Below are 20,204 nucleotides of genomic sequence, written 5' to 3'. Positions count from 1 at the left end.
ACCGACGGTGTCCCAATTAACTGAGGTGGCTCTGAACCATATCAAGGCTGCCGTGGCGCAGGTGATTGGACTGCAAGTGGATCACTTAGCGCAAATCACCCACTTAGAACAAATCCTTTTGGAAGTGGCAAAACGTACTACGGAGTTGGAACAACGGGTGTCCGCTGTAGAAGACATGGCGATGGCACATATGATAGAGTTGGAGGCCTTGCAGGATCGGGTTCGGGCACAGTTCCAAAAAAATTGAAGATCTCGAGAATTGCTCTCGTCGCTCAAATCTTTGGATCCTGGAGTTTCCTGAAATGGTACCAGTACGTCTTGAGAGGGTCCACCGCCTGGAATCGCAGATTGGACGAGACACCCGTCCTCGAGTAGTTCTAGTGAAAGTCTTCAACTACCGTCACAAAGTATAGGGCTAAAAAGGATATGCTTCACTATGAGGACTTGTCTATTGTCTTAGCCAAGACTTTTCTGTGGCTCTCCAAGATAAACACAAGCCCTACTATCTGTTGTGCACTAAATTGGTGGAACTAAAACAACGATTTCAGTTCATATATCCAGCTCTACTGAAGATTCATTGCAATGGAATATTATAAGTAGAATTGACTTGTAGCAGGGAGTCCCCATACCCCTCTCTCGCTTTTCTTGTATTTCCTGTTTGTGCTAGATCTACCTAGCTTTGCTACCAACTGAGCATCATGGGAAGTATCCAGGGAGGTGTACTCAGGGAGGAGACAAAATTTGTTTGTGAGCCCTGCAGCCTTGAGAAGATATAAGAACCCTAGTGTTCAGCCTCCAGAGGAGATTTACAAGAAGGAAGATTAGCAGAGGTAAGAAACCTAATCTTTCACTGGTCTGAACTCTCCAAAATGTGATTAGGCTCTTCCATAACTTTCCCAACACTCTCCACCCTCTCTCAGTTGGCAAAAAGGTGTTACCTGTAAGCAGCATACTATTTTCAAGAATCTTTAGAATGTCACACACAACCTTTGTATTCATCCTACATAATCTTCACAAAATCTGAAACAGTGTATTATAGAAACATGACAGCAGATAAAGGCCAAATGGGTCATCCAGTCTGCCTATCCACAGCATCCACTATCTTCTCTCCTTGAGATCCCACCAATGTAAGCACAATAAAGGATGCAAACATAAAGAGGTGAAGAGTTTAACTGCTGTATTTTTAACTCTATAAGACGCACCTGACCATAAGACGTACCCATCTGTAGAGGAGGAAAAACTAAGGAAAAAAAAATTCTGAACCAAATGGTGTGCCCTGTTCCCTGTCCCCCCTCTGGTGGTCTAGTGGTAGGCGAGACAGGGTACAGGTCACATCTAGTGGTGGGCACATCTAATGGTAGGCACGTGTAGTGGCAGCCATCCCCCAGCCAAACATCCGCAAGCCAGCCAACCAGCCAGCTAGCCCCAACCAAACTCAACAGAAATTTTCCTTCCCTGGACACAGTCAAAGAATTTGTTAAATAGTAGGGAGTGATCAAGCACCCATAGCGCTGGCTCCTATGCGCTATTATCTCTCTCTCTCTGTTTATGAATCTTTTGGTAATGCAAATACTTAATATTTAATAAGTATTTGAAACAAAAAGAAACCCTCCACAAGGCTGTTAAACAGGAGAACCAGAGGCTGCGCTCATGTAGTGTCAGCTCATGTAGTGTCAGCACACACCCTGCGCCCCAGAGGCGCGTGAGATCAAAAAAAGGCCCACCCCATCACCTTTCTTGACCTTATCGGCAGGGATGTTCTGGACCTGGAGGCGCTGGTCCAGGATGTAGAGCATCTCCCCGCCCAGGTTAATGAAGAGCAGCAGAAGGGTGCGCATCGACATGGTACTCCGTTCACCAGACCTGTGGAGGGGCTTCTGCGTGTGGCTTCTACAGCGGGCCAGGCACTGCTACCGGTGCAAATTCACCCCCAACCCCATCTCCCTTTCCTGCCTCCCTGCCGGCTGCAGAGCTGTTGCTAGGTCACCACGGGCGTAGGGAAGTGACAAGAGAAGCAGACCAATCGGAAGGCCAGTGGGAGGGCAAAAAGCCAACTAATCAACTTCCTCGATGTTAGAGAGTCGGAGGAGAGAGAAGTAGACCGGAAGAGAGCAGGGGAACCGAGACAGGAGCGCGCAAAGCACGCTGGACCGCCAGGATGGGAAAAAACGGTATGGGGGGGTTTATATTTGCTCCTTAAAATGCACCCTTATTTCCACCCCCTTTTTGGGGGGTGGAAAAAGTGCATCTTATGGAGCAAAAAATACAGTATTCTGTTTGTTTTCCATTGAATCCATATGAGATCAGCATTATTCTTTCATTTAACCACAAGATTTTTTTTTTTAATGCAGAATGCTGTGGTCGAGGCCATGGAGATGTACCAGGAGCTTCACATGTGGGATGAATGTATTACTGTTGCAGAAGCAAAGGTATTAATAAGATTGATTTGATCCTTCACAGATATTTTTCTGTATGCTTTTTTTTCATTTAGTTCTATGAGAGGTAACTGTAACAAGAAGTTTTTAAACTATCTTGGAGACAATTTTGCCGTACATACCTGCCTATTAGCTAGGTATGTACAATACCGGTAGCACATTTTTTTTTTTTTTATTCTTTATTCATTTTAAAACTGACAAACTAGTGATTAATATTAAAACATTACATTACTAAAAAAATATACAGCACTTGACATTCTTATACATATAATCCATTAAAGTAGAAATTATAACCCTTTCCCCCCACCCAACAATTCTTCAATGAAAATTTTCATAATACATACAGAAATCCAATCATTAAATAAAAATATTAATCATCCAATTTCTACCCTCCCCCCAATAAAATACATGTATCCATCAGAAAGGAAAACGATGTTCATTCATTACAATAATTCTCTAATGGCCCCCAGATCTTTATAAAGTTGTTATAATTACCTTTCTGTACAGCAATTGCTCTTTCCATTTTAAAAATGTGACAAAGTGAATTCCACCAAAAAAATAATTAAGATTTGTATAATTTTTCCAATTAGCCGTAATGTGCTGAATTGCCACCCCTGTCATTATTAATAGAAGTTTGTTATTATAAGATTTTTTGAGTGTGGGTTTGATAATAGTCAACTTCAAACTGAGTAGTACTGTCCCCGTGGAGAGGGAGGAATTAATGATAGGGATGATAGATTCCGCCATGGCATCTTCTGTGGATAGTAGGAGGCTGGATGGGCACGGGTTGAGGATGGTGCCGGAGGGCTTGAGTTCTCTCAGGGTTTCGAGAACCTCAGCATGGGTGGCCATGTGAAGTTGGAATAGAGTGGCATAGGATGGAGTATTGGGGTTGGGTTGGGGGTATGCTGGTGGGGGGTTGGTGCTGGTGGTGGTGTCAAGACTATTGCAGATGGTTTTGTACCTTGGACTGGAAGAAGTCCGAGAGAGTCTCACTATGAAGTTCAGTTGGGTTGTTGTGTTTTTTTCCTTGGGCGTTGGTGAAGAGTTGGTTTGTAAGGGCAAACAGTTGTTTGTATCTGGCTGGGACTTTCTGTAGGAAATGAGAGTAGTAGGCTTTCTTTGCTTCTAGAATGGCGGCTCTGTAGGTGGTAGATGTGTTTTCCCAGTGAGCTTTGGATTCTGAATTTGGGTGTTTGATCCAGTTTTTTTCTGCTTTCCTCAGTGATCTTTTTATGGATCGGAGGTCGCTGGTGTACCAGAGAGCAAGTGTTTTGTTAGTGGTTATTCGTGTTGTTTTTGTCTGAGCAAGGCTGTTATAGAGGAACTGGATGTTGGAGTGCCAGGTGGAGGCTGCTAGGTCAATGGAGTGGGGATGTTTGGTGTAGGTTTTGTTTAGATTGCGAATGCCTGTGGCCATGACTGTAGGGTTGACTGATTTGATGGGTGGGTGGGATCGGGCCTTTTAGCGGGGCTGGGGTAGTTTTGAACGGGAGTTGGAATTCAATGAGGTGGTGGTCTGACCATGGGACAGGTGTAGTGGTGCAGATTGTTTGTTGGGGCTCTGCAGTCAGGTCCCTATCGGTGAAGATTAAGTCTAAGGTGTTGCCTGCTGAGTGTGTGTGAGTGGTTACAGCTTGGTGGAATCCCAGGTTGGTGAGGGAGGAGAGGCAGCTGTCACTCATTCCTGAGGTGTTGGGGTAATCTGGGAAGTTGAAATCTCCTAGGATGGTCATATGTTTGTGGGAGATGGATATTTTGGTGATGAATTTGAGGAGGGACTGTAGGGCTTCTGCTGGGGAGTGGGGTGCTCTGTAGAGTAGGATGAGAGTGATTTTGTGTTTGTGGCCCATGATGAAGGCTAGGGCCTCTAGAGTGGGAACGTTCATAGAGCTTATCATTTTTGGTGTGGTGGAGGTATTGATGATGGTGGCCACTTTGCCTCCTTTCCCAGTGGTGCGTGAGCAGGCTAAGGACACAATTTGCCTAGTGCTATGAGCCAGTGTTCCCGCTAAGCTGCGCTGGGGTGCGCAGGCGCACAAAATATTACCTCGCAGCGCACAAGTTTCTCGTCACAGCGCACACAGTGTAGAGCACAGTTCTTCAACCGCCGGTCCGCAAACAAAATCTTGCCGGTCCGCGAAGGATTCGGTCCCCGCCGCAACGAAAGGCCGGCGTCAGCTGACTTGCAACTTCCTGTTGCAGTCGCTGTGCCGGGACTCCTGCCTTCGCCGGGACTCCTGCCTTCCACCGCGTTTGCCTCCTGCCTTGTCTCCGCACCTCCAGACCAGCAGCGGCAGCTGTGTATGCTTTTAACTTCGGCACAGAGCTGCCCCTAATCAATAGTTTAGCGCGGTTTCATAAGGCAGCCTCGGGGCCTTTGCTAGGCCGGCCCATATCGCATCATCGAAGCGGGCCGGCTATCAAAGGCCCCGAGGCTGCCTCATGAAACCGCGCTAAACTATTGATTAGGGGCAGCTCTGTGCCGAAGTTAAAAGCATACAGAGCTGCCGCTGCTGGTCTGAACTCTTGGGCCGCTGAAGGAGGGCAAAAAGCAGCTGTCCTGGAGGTTTCCCTTCCTCTCGCCTTTACAGGTTCCTTTTTTCCACCTTTTTTTTTTTCCTTCAAACGGCAACGGGCCCCAGCATCGACATCAATCAAGTAAGTTCCACTGTCAATCAAGCGGTTCTGCTCGGCCAAAGCTTCCCCTGTGACATGAGCCACCCTCAGGGGAAAGAAAGTGACCCACAAAGGTGAGGGGAAGGGGGGCAGATGATGGAAGTTGGGGGGGGAGAGAGAGAGAGAGAGAGAAGGGGCAGATGATGGAATGGAGGAGATGAGAGAGAGAGAGAAGGGGACAGATGATGGAAGTGAGAAGAAGGGAGAGAGAGCAGAAGGCAGATGGATGTCAGTTGATTTTTGGCAAAAGAACATTATAATGCAAAAAAATAACATTTTCGCTATATTTTCTAATGCTTGGAGTACATGTTATAACAATCTCTGAAAAATTAAAACAGTTTGCCTCAAATTAGATTTCCCCTCCCTCCCAGTCCCCCCTGATAATCTTGGTAGTGTTAGTGACAGCTGTTTTAAAATAAATTTGAGTTTTTCTGGTAAAAAAAAAAAATAAAGAATTTTGTACTTTCAAGAATTAATGCGTTGTTTTGTGTTCTTAAAAATATTATTTAACGTTATTTAATTTAGCGTGTAGGCCTAAAATTCCTTTGAATACCTCGTCCTCATGTATCAGCAACTTTGACAACATATTTATTTGGCTCATAACTTGCTGGCGCCCGATATTTTTAGCTCACAGTGAAAAAATTTTGCTCACAACACCCGCCCGCTTAGAGGGAACACTGCCTATCCCATTGTTGTCTTGGAGCCAGGTTTCGGTGATCATGAGGGCATCCCACGTGTTGTCACAGATGAGGTCATGGAGGAGGAAGGTCTTGTTGTAAACTGATCTTGCATTGATGAGTGCAAATTTGAGTGTATTTCTGGTGGAAGCTGGTGGGGAGGGTAAGATGGGAATGAGGTCAGCAGGGTTTCTGGTACGGTTGGTTTTGTATTGAGAGGCTAGGTCACCATGTTTGCCTTGGCCTGTGATGATGGGGATGGTGAAGTATAGTGTTGTGAGGAGGGTTGGGGATGTAGTGGGGAGGGGGGGAGTCCTGGAATGTTGGAGGCATGTTATGTGTAGTAGTGATGTGTGAGGATAGAGATGATGTTGTTCTGTAGGAGGTAGTTTCTTGATTTGGTTTTGTGTCCCCGCAAGTAGTAGTTTCTTGATTTGGCCTTTTGGTCCCTGCAAGTAGCCCTTCGGTTGGGCTGGCGGTGGAGAGGCTGGCGGTCTGGGGCTGGTCTGCTGCTCGATGTCAGCTCTTAGCAGGGCTAATTTACAGCTGGAGTTGGTGTTGGCTGGGCGGAGCTTCAGATGATGATCGGTGGGGGAAGGAAGGAACAAGATGGCGATCTTTTTCTTTCCCCTGCCTGGAGTCTGGTCGCGGCCCGGCGGTCTGGGGCTGGTCTGCTGCTGCTGCTGCTCGGTGTCGGCCCTTAGCAGGGCTGAAGGACGGCTGGAACTGGTGCTGACTGGGCAGAACTTTGGGTGATGATCGGCGGGGGTTTTTTTTTGGGGGGGTGGGGCGGCCTGGTCCGCAGAGCCCTGGATGGTGAGCCAGGAGAAGAAGGGGGGTGGCCTTGTCCACTGAGACATTAAGAGGGCTTGAAAGGCGGACAGTGTAATGAGGGAGGTGGCCTGGTCTGCTGGGCCCTTAAGAGGGCTGGAAGGCAGGCCAGGTGAAGAAACAGCTGCTGTGGCTGGAGATGGCCTGGTCTGCTCTGTATTATTATGATTTTCCTTTGCTTGCAGATGGTGCTCGTAGGTTCCTCCTTATTTCCCAGCCAAAAAGTCCAAAATGACATTCTAGCTGCTATTCAGTCAGTGACGATCAGCAGTTTTTTAAATGCTGGCTAAATTATTCCTGGATATTCAGAGCTATATTTGGGTACTGGCACTGAATATTTTCCAGGGGCAAGAAGGTATAATATTTTAAAATGGGTGACGATATCCACGGAACCCGGTAGGGACACTACCAAGTACACTGCCACTTTATAAAATGGGTGCATTTTGGCATTTTTTAAATGTTTCTTATTATAAAAACACATTCTCGCTATCAAATGCTGTTTGCAAGATTACCATTAAAATAATCTGATAATGAGAAGTACAAAATTAAAAATGACAGAAGTTTTGCCAAGCTTATAATCAAAATGAGAGAAGATTGCCAAGCATATAATCAAAAAGCTTAGATAATAACATTTATTTACAAATTACAAACAGCTAATGGTTTTGTTCCGGATGTTTGTAAGTGATTATTGTGAGGGATTAGTACAAATGATCCAAACATTGTATAGCTCCCCTGTTGCTAGATTATATATTAATAATAATTTCTCAGAGAGTTTCAATTTGCAAAGGGGGGTTAGACAAGGATGTCCCTTGTCTCCTTTACTTTTTGATCTAGTGCTAGAACCCTTATTATTAGCTGTTCAACAAGTGAAGGAGATACCGGGTATTCTGTGTTCTGGTAGAGAATATAAGGTCTCTGCTTTTGCAGATGATATATTACTTTATTTGAGGAATCCTGAAACAACCATTCCATGTCTGCTTGAATTGATAGAAAAATTTGGGAAATTTTCAGGATATTAAATAAACTGGAATAAATCAGAAGTTCTTCCTCTAAATGTATATTGTGCAAAAGGTCTATTTGATTCATTTCCCTATATCTGGAAAGAGGAAGGCATCAAATATTTAGGCACAAGAAGGTAAATTAAAAATCTTTATTGAAAAAGGTAACAGAATTGTGTGAGCAATGGAATCCTTTACATCTGTCTTGGTGGGGGAGAGTCCAAACTATTAAGATGATGATATTGCCTGTTGTTTGTTATCAAATGGGTATGATACCAGTTTTTTTCAGGGGTCTTTTTATAAAAAATTAAATAGTATTCTTACAAAATTTATTTGGCTGGGTAAAATTGCTAGAATTGCCTTAGTGACTTTACAAAAACCAATTGTGGAGGGTGGGGTCAATTTTCCCAATTTCTATAGAAATCATCAAGCCTATATAAGGGTGCACGACTCAAGCAAATGGTGTTGGAGCCCAACAGGGACCAGACGATACTAGACCTGGTACTCACCAACGGAGATAGTGTCTCGGATGTCTCAGTCGGTGATACACTGGCCTCCAGCGACCATAATATGGTATGGATTAACCTCAAGAAAGGTTTCTCCAAGTCAAACACAGCAACGAGGGTTCTCAACTTTAGAGGCACGGACTTCAACCGTATGGGAGATTTTGTCCATCAGGAGTTACATAAACAAGCACAACCTCACAATGTGGAGGATATGTGGTCGACTCTGAAGTCCACCCTACACGAAGCAACAAACCGCTACATAAGAACAATAAGAAAGCACAGGAAGAACAAAAGACCCCAATGGTTCAGTGCAGAAATTTCGAACCTTGTTAAAAAGAAAAAAGAAGCATTTATCACCTACAAACATCTAGGCAAACGAGAGGCGAAAAAAGACTATCTAGACAGATCTAAAGCTGTCAAAATAGCAGTCAGAGAGGCCAAACTCCGAATGGAAGAAGATCTAGCACGGAACATTAAGAAAGGGGATAAATCCTTCTTCAGCTATATAAGCCACAGGAAAAGAAACAAAGATGGGATAGAACGCTTGAAGAAATCGGACGGTAGCCTTGTAGAATCAGATTCTGCCAAGGCAGAATTACTAAACAAATACTTCTGCTCGGTCTTCACCTGTGAAGCGCCAGGAGCTGGTCCACAGCTTCAGATGAGAGACAGCCAGAAAGACTCGTTTCAAGACTTCGAGTTTACGCCCAGTAGCGTCTACTACGAACTATCAAGACTCAAAGTAAATAAAGCCATGGGACCGGACAACCTACATCCCAGAGTGCTCTGGGAATTGAGAGAAGTCCTGGCAGAACCATTATCTGTTCTTTTCAATCTTTCCCTATGCACGGGAAGAGTCCCCTTGGACTGGAAAACCGCCAACGTTATCCCACTCCACAAAAAGGGCTGCAGGACAGAGATGGCAAACTACAGACCAGCGAGTCTCACGTCTATAGTGTGCAAGCTCATGGAAACACTGATCAAACAAAATCTTGACATAATCCTAGACGAGGAAAACCTACGTGACCCCACCAGCACGGGTTCACCCAGGGCAGATCCTGCCAATCGAACCTGATTAGTTTTTTTGACTGGGTTACTAGACAACTAGACGCCGGGGAGGCACTGGATGTGGTATATTTAGACTTCAGTAAAGCTTTTGATAGCGTCCCACACCGAAGGCTATTGAACAAACTGAAATCGATAGGATTAGGGGACACTCTAACTACATGGGTTGAGGATTGGCTGAGTGGCAGACTTCAGAGGGTGGTGGTAAACGGTACCCCATCCAAAACGTCAAGCGTGATCAGTGGAGTGCCGCAGGGCTCGGTCTTGGGCCCGATTCTATTCAACTTATTCATAAGAGATATGACCCAAGGACTTAGAGGAAAGGTATCACTATTCGCCGACGACGCCAAACTTTGTAACATAGTAGGTGAAAGCAGTTTGCCTGATAATATGACGCAGGATCTACTGCTGTTGGAACAGTGGTCAGCAACATGGCAACTAGGCTTCAATGCTAAAAAGTGTAAGGTAATGCACCTGGGTAAGAAAAACCCGCACAGAACTTACATACTAAATGGTGAGACCTTGGCCAGGACCACGACGGAACGTGATCTAGGGGTGATCATTAGTGATGACATGAAGGCTGCCAAGCAAGTGGAAAAAGCTTCCTCCAGGGCAAGGCAAATGATGGGTTGTATCCATAGAGGTTTTGTCAGCAGGAGACCTGAAGTCATGATGCCGCTATACAGGTCCATGGTGAGGCCTCACCTGGAATATTGTGTTCAATTCTGGAGACCACACTACCGGAAGGATGTGCTGAGAATCGAATCGGTTCAATGCATGGCCACTAGGATGGTCTTGGATCTAAAGGATCTCACATATGAAGAAAGACTGAATAAACTGAGGCTGTACTCACTTGAGGAACAAAGAGAGAGGGGAGACATGATTGAAACGTTTAAGTACATCACGGGCCGTGTCGAGTCGGAAGAAGATATCTTCTACCTCATGGGCCCCTCAACCACCAGGGGGCATCTGCTGAAAATCAGGGGAGGGAAGTTCCATGGCGACTCCAGAAAATACTTCTTCACTGAAAGAGTGGTGGATCATTGGAACAGACTCCCACTGCAGGTGATTGAGGCCAACAGCGTGTCAGATTTTAAGAGAAAATGGGATATTCACATGGGATCCCTAAGGGAGTGAAACCAGGGGGTGGGTATTTGGAATGGGCAGACTTGGTGGGCTATAGCCCTTTTCTGCCGTCTTTTCTATGTTTCTATATTATGCGCCAGGGTATGTATTGGGTCCTCCCAGAGCTCATGGAAAAGCTTCCAGACTGGTTGTGGTTGGAATGGCAGCTCATGTTTCCCATTAGGCTTGGTCTTGTTCTTAGTATCAAAATGCCTAGATTACATAAAGAAAATAGAATATTAACAGATACATGGAAAACTGTACGATATGTCAATAATTTAACACCTATTCTAATTCAAAAATCTACAAACCAAACTATATGGCTGAACTCCAAGATTCAAATTGGCGGTTTTCGGATTGTCTGGAAGTATTGGATAAAATCAGGTATACGCACATTAGATGATGTTATATCTAATGGTAAACTGCTTGATTTTTCACAGTTGCAACATAAATTTGGCCTTAATAAAAAACAAAGTTATAAATAGTTGCAACTGAAGCAGGCTATTCAGGCAGGGTTCCCTGAATAGAAATCTCTTAATAATCAATTTAGTTTAGAATTCTTGTGCTTTCAGGCAGACTTCCTGGGGCGCCAGGTCGCACAGTGGTACAAATTAATATCTGGATATATGAATAAAAAAACAAAAACTGGACTTAGAGATATTTGGAGCATTGAGATTAAGCATCAAATTACTGCAACTAAATGGCCACAAATTTGGTCTTGGAGGATGAAATGTACAATGTCTGCATCTATGAGGCAAACATGGTTTTTCCTGTTGCATAGAGCATTCTGGACCCCTGTTCGTTTACAAAAATTGGATTGCTCTAAGTCTAATAGATGTTGCATTGTCATCTCGATGCTGGAACTTTAGACCATCTATTGTTTTATTGTCCATTTATTATGGCTTTTTGGAAGTCGATTTGGAGTCAAATAAATTGTTTGTTAGAAAATCATGTGGCATTGTCGTATGACACAGTTTTATTTGGCATGTCTATGAGAGCTAAGAGCCAAATATCTTCCAATAATAACAAACTTTTAATGATTTTGACAGGAGTTGCCATTCAACAAATAACGAATAATTGGAAAGATTGGAAAAGATTGAATTATAGTTTTTGGTGGAGTTCAGTGTGTCACTTGTATAAAATGGAAAGAGTATTAGCTGTTCAAAAAGGATATTTTAATAAATTTAAAGATGTGTGGGGGCCATTAATAAATTATCGTAATGAATAGATAACATTTTTCCCTGTTTAACATAAATTAATGTATGGGGTGGGGGGTGGGTTTTTGATTTTCATTATTTGATATGAAGGGAAGGACAGAATTTATTATATTATACTATATATATTATTTGATATTAGTAATGTAGGAGGGATGGGGATAAATCTTATTTAAGGAGAAAATTTGTGGAATTTCAAGTGATGTATTAATTTAATTGTTGATATTTTCTGTGCACTTGATGTAAAATATAAAATGAATAAAGATTTTTTTTTTTTTTTTAAAAGGGGAATTTATCTTGATGAAGCCTGCAAATTGCATGTGTTATACAGGTCCGTTTCAATCCATTAAAGGGAGTTGCCTCAGTGGTCAACGGTCTGAAAGCAACCCACAGTCCCAATTGCATTGTTGAGAGTTGGGAATTGATCCTGATATTCTACCATGGCTGTCAGAAACTGTTATCTGTGGAACAGTACTTGTTTGTTCAGATCCTGTCTATCAGACAAGCATCAGTCCACACTATTTGGCAGCAATTCAGGGTACCAAAGGATCAATACTATCACCTTTTCTATTCAATGTCTACCTCAAGTCACTAGCAGAGCTGATTTGGTTGATGGGCATTCATTTCTACACCTCCACAAATGACATACAGCTACTCATACTCATTGAATTTGGCTTATCCACAGCCTTGAATAAACTGGCTACCTGTCTAATATCAATTCAAGAATGAACAAAAACAAAAAAAAACTTTCCCTGAACCCACGAAAAACAGTTTCTATGGATCTCTAACATAAGTGGGCACATACTTGACATCAAAATCTTTTTTGGAAAATACAAATTCTCCCACAGATCAAGGTCAGGAATCTTGGAATATAGCTAGACTTAACACTTACTCTGTTCCCTTGAATCCAATCAACCTCCAAAAGCTGCTTATATCATTTGCAACAACTACACTGCCTCTCTCCTTACTCTGAGAGAGCCAAATCTTGCCAGAGTTGTGCATAACATCAAGACTGGATTAGTGTAATGCACTCTACACTGGTCTGACTACAAAGGGTCTACACCAGCTTCAGTTGATTCAGAATGTTTCAGCAAGATTAATAGGCGGTTGTAAGTGACATGACCATATCACACCATTTTTGCACACATCTCGTGGAGTCACACCTAACTAGTCAGGTTTTTAAGGTTAACATAATGAATTAGCATGAAATAGATTTGCATATAGTGGAGACTGTATACATGCAAATCTATCTCATACTTATTTTTTGCGGTAATCCTGACTAGATAGGTATGCCTCCAGAAGAGGTTTGATAAGAACTGTCCTAAGGCAAACCATGTAGATGCTTGAAGCTTGTCCCATTGCTCTGCAAAGGGAGCGCTTCACACTCAAAACAAGAATTATCTGCAATTAAAATGCTTCCTATAATGATGTATCCCCATTGCTACAGAGAATTTAAAAAACAGACCCAAAACTAGATGGGCTACAGAAGGCTCTGGTGGACTGTGACATTTGAGACAGATTTCCACCCTCCCAATCAAAAGAGGTGGAGTTAGAGTCAAAGAAGGCAAATTGATGCAAAACATATACCCAAGGCACAGACAAACAGCTCCAAACAGAAAGGTTTTGCTGCTAGGGGATTCTGTTATTAGAGACATTAAACTAGGAGTATAGTTCATGTATCCCAACAAGAATAATGCCGTCCATATTCCTCATCTAGCAGGAACACAAATTCTGAATATCATCAGAGAAGAGCATAAGGATTCTAAAGCTAATATTGTAATCCACCTGAGGACAAATGATCTGGCCAAAAATAGCATGCTTGAAATACAGAGAGCATTCCAGAAACTAGGAGAGAGGGCTGAGATCTTTGTTGTTATGCTGTAATATCATTTACACTGGTCTTTCAACTTCAGCACTTAAGAAATTACAAACAATTCAAAACTCTGCAATTAGATCACTGAGTGGTGCCTGTCATTTTGATCATGTCATTCCTTTGCTAAAGGATCATCACTGTCTCCCTATAAAGTGTCATATTGAGTATAGGGCCTTGACTCTAGCCCAGGGGTAGACAACTCCAGTCCTCAAGGGCCGGAATCCAGTTGGGTTTTCAGGATTTCCCCAATGAATATGCATTGAAAGCAGTGCATGCAAATATATCTCATCCATATTCATTGGGGAAATCCTGAAAACCCAACTGGATTCTGGCCCTCGAGGACCGGAGTTGCCCACCCCTGCTCTAGCCCATAGGGCCCTTCATTTAGGGTTGCAACACTATTTGGCCAATCTACTTATTCCCTACAAACTTTCCCGCTCTCTCTGCTCCTCAACTGCCCATCAACTTTCACTTCCTTCAGTTTATATTACCAAACTTGTGATTTCTCATCACTCAGCATTTTCCCCCTCTGTTCCCATACTCTGGAATTCTCTCCCATTAGAGATGCAATCTGAGCTCTCTTATTTGAAGTTCTGAGCACTTCTGAAGACTCATTTGTTTCAAAAAGACATTTCCTGGGGAATAATAATTATTGTGCCCGGGAGGATTCAGGGCGGCAATCATCTTGTGGTGGTGGTGGTGGATTTTTTAAATCTTTACTCTTTGAATTTGTAGTTCCTTTCTTTTCTGTTGATTTTTGTAAACCGCCCTGATGGTTACGTGAAGGGTTGTATATAAGTCTTATCAAACATTATTGTGTTCCAAGATTATATCATACGTAATTGCTTACATGCTCTTGCTATGGGCTAGAATGACCTTTAGTCTGATTCGGTATGGCTATACTTATGTTCTTGTGATTTTTAGACAAATGGACATTCAGCACCTGATGGTAACCACATTAGTCATCTTAAATATCTATTTTATTTATTTATTTATTTATTCATTCATTCAATTTTTTATACTATTCTCCCAGGGGAGCTCAGAATGGTTTACATGAATTTATTCAGGTACTTGAGCATTTTTCCCTATCTATCCTGGCAGGCTCACAATCTCTCTAATGTACCTGGGGCAATGGGGGGATTAATTGACTTGCCCAGGGTCACCAGGAGCAGTGTGGGTTTGAACCTACAACCTCAGGGTGCTAGGGGGGCGTGGCTTGGACACGCAAGCAAATGGTCGGGTAATAGCTGTGCTCCATACCAGACAAGCTAATATTTCAAATTTAAAAGCTCCAAAATTGATTTTTTCACTGAAAAAAACGGTGGATAAGAAGAAATGGCATCGGGCAAACAAAATAAAAACGATACAGGAGCCGGAGGATCAGGAACAAGCAGTAATAAAAGATCAAAGCCTGAACCAGGGACACCTTCAAAGGTTCCGCTGCCTTCAGAAGGAGAAACAGACATGATGATGGAAATAAGACAGATCAAAGATATCGTTTTAGAAATAAAAAAACAACTTCAAAAGGCAATTGACGACGTAGCCATGCTTACAAAAAGAGTGGACCTAATAGATAACAAAATAACTCACTTAGAAGAAAAATCAGAAGAGGTACATACTGAAGTCATGCAAAATAAAAAAGCTTGGAAAGAAATGGAAATAATGAAGAGAGACTTGGAAGATTGTTTGAATAGGGAAAAAAGAAATAATTTAAGAATTATAGGGATGCCTGAAGGAGTGGAAAAAAATGATCCCATCACTTTCCTGGAACAATTCCTTCCAAAAATCCTGCCTCTTAAATCCAAAGTGCCTCTCGAAATTGAAAGAGCACACAGAATACCAGGACAGAAAAAAACATTACAAAAAGGTCCAAGAACTTTAATATTTAAATTATTAAGATACCAACATGTTGCTGAAATATGTCAACTGGCTAAAGAAAATAAAAATTTACGATGTCAAGATGCACGTATACACATTGTACCGGATTTTGCCAGAGAAACTGCCTTAAAAAGAAAACAACTACTGGATTTAAGACCTCAATTAAGAGCACTAGGGGCAAGATATGGACTTCTATATCCAGCGATTATGAAAGTAACTTTGGGAAATAAAACACAAAACTTCACAGATTACAAGAAACTAGCAGAATATATAGAACAATGTGAACAACCAATGACTTCTTAAATAAAACGCTGAGTAAGTTTATCAAGACTGATATTTTTATCAAATGAATATGTTTATATTTCATATTATTTTAAATCGTTACCAAAAATATACTCTGGAAAAAAAAAAAAAAACCAGTTTGAATAACTGATTCGAATATATAGAATCTTCCAACTTACTTTTAAAAATGAGAAAGATCGCTGTCACGAGCATGGAACTTGACTCGGTGAGAACGTGGATGAATGACTGACATGAGGGGAGGGCGGAATGTTGGCTTCATACTGAGTGTCACTGCACGACTCAGGGAATTGAAAGATTGAGTCGGATTTCGAATAAACTGAGAGGATTGCGAAGTGAATGTCTCCCTGCCATATAATCCCTCAAAGACACAGAAATACCCGAAGTATGGTGGTTGCTATGACACTACCGAACAAAAACACGAAGGAGTATGCATTTACAGGAAATCTCTATTCAACCAATGAACTACACCGGAAATGAAAAGGATAGGTTGTTTTCACGTCATCACGTCTACGGAGGAAGAAGAGGAAACTTGAAGAGAAAAAAAAAAGGCATTCATACCAGCGGAACTATACGGAATGAAAATATATTTAATATTAGATATATTATATATAATGAAATAAACAGTTTTACAAAGAAAATAATAATAATAACTTCATAGTAAGGATATGTTTTATGATTCAGATATATGCTAAATACATTCTCTAAAAGATACAGTTCTTTACCAGATATAAAAAAAAAGGTTTATGGATAGGAATCATTAAAGTTTTCAATTGACCTATTAAAATAGGAATAAGAATGAGTAAGAGAATGGGTTATAATAGATTTTAATTTTTTTATTACAATTTTTACTTTTTAATTTTAGATGAATGGATCTCATAGAATAGAAAATATAATGAATGAGATGAATGATTGAAGTTATAAAGGATAAAATGTTTGCTTAATGTATTCTAATAATCTTATCCTTTTTATAAATTCAAAATATCTTATATATATTTAATTTAACTGAACATAACAAAATTTGGATAAATAAATAAAAGTATATAAATAAGAAAACAAAGATATATAAATTGTTGAATTTTAATAGTAGTATTTATATTACTACTATGGAGCTTGTGATATTAAAGTATTTTTTAGCTTGTAAGGAGTGATGTTAAACCTGATCTAATTTTGCGTTTCCAAGTATTCGTATATGTATGGGGTGGGGAGGGAGGAAATAGGGGGGTATTAAATTTCAAGGGTCTGTGTACAATAGGTAATTTTTTATTTTATCTTATATGTGGGAAAAAAAAATTTATAAAAAATATTGAAGATTGGGATATTACATTACAAATTATATTAATGCATAATGGGTCTTAAGATAATATCTTTAAACGTTAATGGTCTCAATCACCCGATTAAAAGAAAAAAAGCATTATTATTTTTAAAAAGACAGAACGCTGATATATGCTGCATACAAGAGACCCATCTTTCAAATAATGAATCTATAAAGCTAAAAGGTGAGTGGGTCAAACAATGTTATTTTTCTTCAGCAATAGGAAAAAAAGCTGGTGTTGCTATATTAATAAATAAAAAATGTACTGCTTCATTTAAATTTAAGGCAGCTGATCCTCTTGGAAGATGGGTATATATAGAAATGGACATGGGAAATACCACCATGACACTCTTTAATATATATACCCCTAATTCGAATCAGAATGAATTTTTTAAAACTCTGCAACAATTGATTCTTCCACTTGCTACTTCAAATCTAATAGTAGCAGGGGATTTCAATGCTGTTATGGATCCACTAATGGATAAAAGTCCAAGAAGATTTATAAAATCATTAGGCCTTGATAATTTAGTACAATCTTGTGATTTAAAAGATATTTGGCGTATTCTTCATTTTAATGGTCGGGAATTTTCGTTTTGCTCACAGGTTCATAATTCTTTTTCTAGAATAGATTACATTTTTGTTTCTAATCAATTAGTACATCAAATCACACAGGCAGTCATTGATCCAATTATACTATCTGATCATGCTGGAGTGTGGATTGAAATTAAAATAATGGATCAGAATGGAAATAGACCTATATGGAGATTAAATAATACATTGCTTACAGATACTGACTTTTGTGAAAATCTTATGGAAAAAATGAAAGATTATTTTCAAATTAATGATACAGAAGAAATTTCAATAGAGACTTTGTGGGATGCTTTTAAAGCATACATTAGAGGACAAATTATTTCTTATTCAGCTTTGCAAATAAAAAAGGAAAAAAAGCAATTTACAGAATTGGAAAAAATAGTGAAATCTCTTGTATCAAAATTAATTGAAAAATGGGATTATTTGACACAACAAGAACTTTTTAATAGTTAAAGGTAAATACAATGAAATTTCTTCAAAAATTATTAGAAAAGATTTATTTGTACAACAAGCTTTGTATTATGGAAATTCGAATAAGGCGGGAAGAATGCTAGCAAATTATCTTAAAACAAAAAAAAACAAAAACAAAAATAATTGCTATTCAAAATGAGAATGGGGAAATGTTATCTCAAATTGATCCCATTATAAAACAATTTTTAAAATTCTATAAAAATTTGTATTCTTCTGAGCCTTATTCGGAAAAGGAAAAGGATGGTTTAGATTTTTTAAAATTAATAGAGGGACCAAAGATTCATGAACATATAAAACAAAGTTTAGAAGAGCCAATATCCTTAAAAAAATTAGATACAGCTTTGAAATCCCTTAGGGTTGGATCCGCTCCAGGTGGAGATGGTTGTACAGTAGAGTTTTATAAATCATTTCAAAACATTATAATGCCCTATTTATTAAAACTGTATCAGACACAACTAAATAAAGGTTATATTACAGGTACTATGGCTGAATCAATAACTATAGTTTTACCTAAGCCAAATAAAGATCCCACTTTGGTTTCAAATTATAGACCTATTTCTTTAATAAATGTGGATGGAAAAATTTTAACTAAAGCATTAGCATTAAGACTGGCTAAAGCTCTCCCTTTCATTATAGATATGCATCAGACAGGTTTTGTTGCTCAAAGACATTCATCTCATAATACTAGATTGGCACATCACATGTTATATTTGACAAAATCAATTAATGACCCAGCATTCTCTATTTCATTAGATGCTGGAAAAGCTTTTGATAGAGTGGAATGGTCCTTCATGTTTCAGGCAATGGAATGGTTTGGAATAGGATCCGGATTTATACAAATAATAAAAGCATTGTATAGCTCCCCTGCTGCTAGATTATATATTAATAATAATTTTTCAGAAAGATTTATTCTACAGAGGGGAGTTAGACAAGGATGCCCACTATCCCCTTTGCTTTTTGATATTGTTTTAGAACCCTTGTTAATAGCTATAGAACAGATAAAGGAGATACAGGGTATTCCGCATTCAGATAGAGAATATAAACTATCAGTATATGCGGATGATATTTTACTTTATTTGAGAAATCTGGAAACAACCATTCCAAATTTGCTTGAATTAATTGAAAAATTTGGAAAATTTTCAGGATATAAAATAAACTGGAATAAATCAGAAGTGCTTCCACTCAATGTACATTGTACAAAAAGTTTATTTGACTCATTTTCTTTTATTTGGAAAGAAGAAGGATTAAAATACTTAGGAATTTGGATTACAAAAATTATAGATGAGACTATGAAAATTAATGAAAAAAATTTATTACAAAAAGTGTCAGAAATGTGTGAACAATGGAATCCTTTATGCATATCTTGGTGGGGGAGAGTGCAAACTGTAAAAATGATGATATTACCAATAATTTGTTACCAAATGGGTATGATACCAATTTTTTTTCAGGGGTCTTTTTACAAAAAATTAGATAAGATGCTAACAAAATTTATTTGGCTTGGAAAAAACCCCAGAATTGCTCTAGTATCTTTACAAAGACCAATTGAGGAGGGAGGGGTAAATTTTCCAAATTTTTATAGGTACCATCAAGTCTATATTATGCGTCAGGGTATGTATTGGATCCTCCCAGAGCCCATTGAACATATACCAGATTGGTTCTGGTTAGAATGGAGATTAATGTTTCCTTTATGTCTGAGTCATGTCATCAGTATTCAAATGCCAAGGTTATATAAGGATCACAAAATATTTGTTGATACTTGGAAAACTATAAGATATATAAGTAATCTAACTCCTATTCCAATAACTAAATCAACGACTCAAACAATATGGCTCAATCCAAAGATCAAAGTTGGCGGTTTTAAAATTATCTGGAAACATTGGATGATTGCTGGAATTCGTATTTTAGAAGATGTAATGAATAAAGGTAAACTGCTTGAGTTTTCACAATTGCAAAATAAATTTGGTTTGAATAAATCACAATATTGCAGATGGATGCAATTGAAGCAGGCCATTCAGATAGGGTTCTCTGAATGGAAAAACCTTAATAACTATCATAGTATGGAATTCTTATGTTTTCAGATAGATTCCATGGGTCACCAGGCCGCAAGGTGGTATAAATTAATATCTGGATTTGTACATAAAAAGAAAAAAAATGGTCTTAGAGATATTTGGAGCATTGAGATTAAGCATCAGATTAATGCATCTCAATGGCCACGACTTTGGTCTTGGAGGTTAAGATGTACATTG

The 20,204-nt window shown here is 39.7% G+C and overlaps 1 protein-coding gene across 2 annotated transcripts in view; it reads left to right on the top strand.

Annotated features, from left to right (window-relative positions):
- IFT172 (intraflagellar transport 172) overlaps nucleotides 1-20,204 on the top strand; it is a 413,076-nt gene that overhangs the window by 173,534 nt on the left and 219,338 nt on the right. For both annotated transcript variants that reach the window (XM_033936511.1, XM_033936510.1), the window contains one exon: nucleotides 2,352-2,429. In XM_033936511.1, coding sequence (XP_033792402.1) covers nucleotides 2,352-2,429 — 78 coding nt within the window. The remainder of the gene's footprint in view (nucleotides 1-2,351; nucleotides 2,430-20,204) is intronic.

The sequence above is a fragment of the Geotrypetes seraphini genome, chromosome 3 (assembly GCF_902459505.1).
Source record: "Geotrypetes seraphini chromosome 3, aGeoSer1.1, whole genome shotgun sequence".
Lineage (NCBI taxonomy): Eukaryota > Metazoa > Chordata > Amphibia > Gymnophiona > Dermophiidae > Geotrypetes > Geotrypetes seraphini.
Note: the sequence above shows the minus strand (reverse complement) of the source record. Positions and strands in the feature narration are given on the sequence as shown.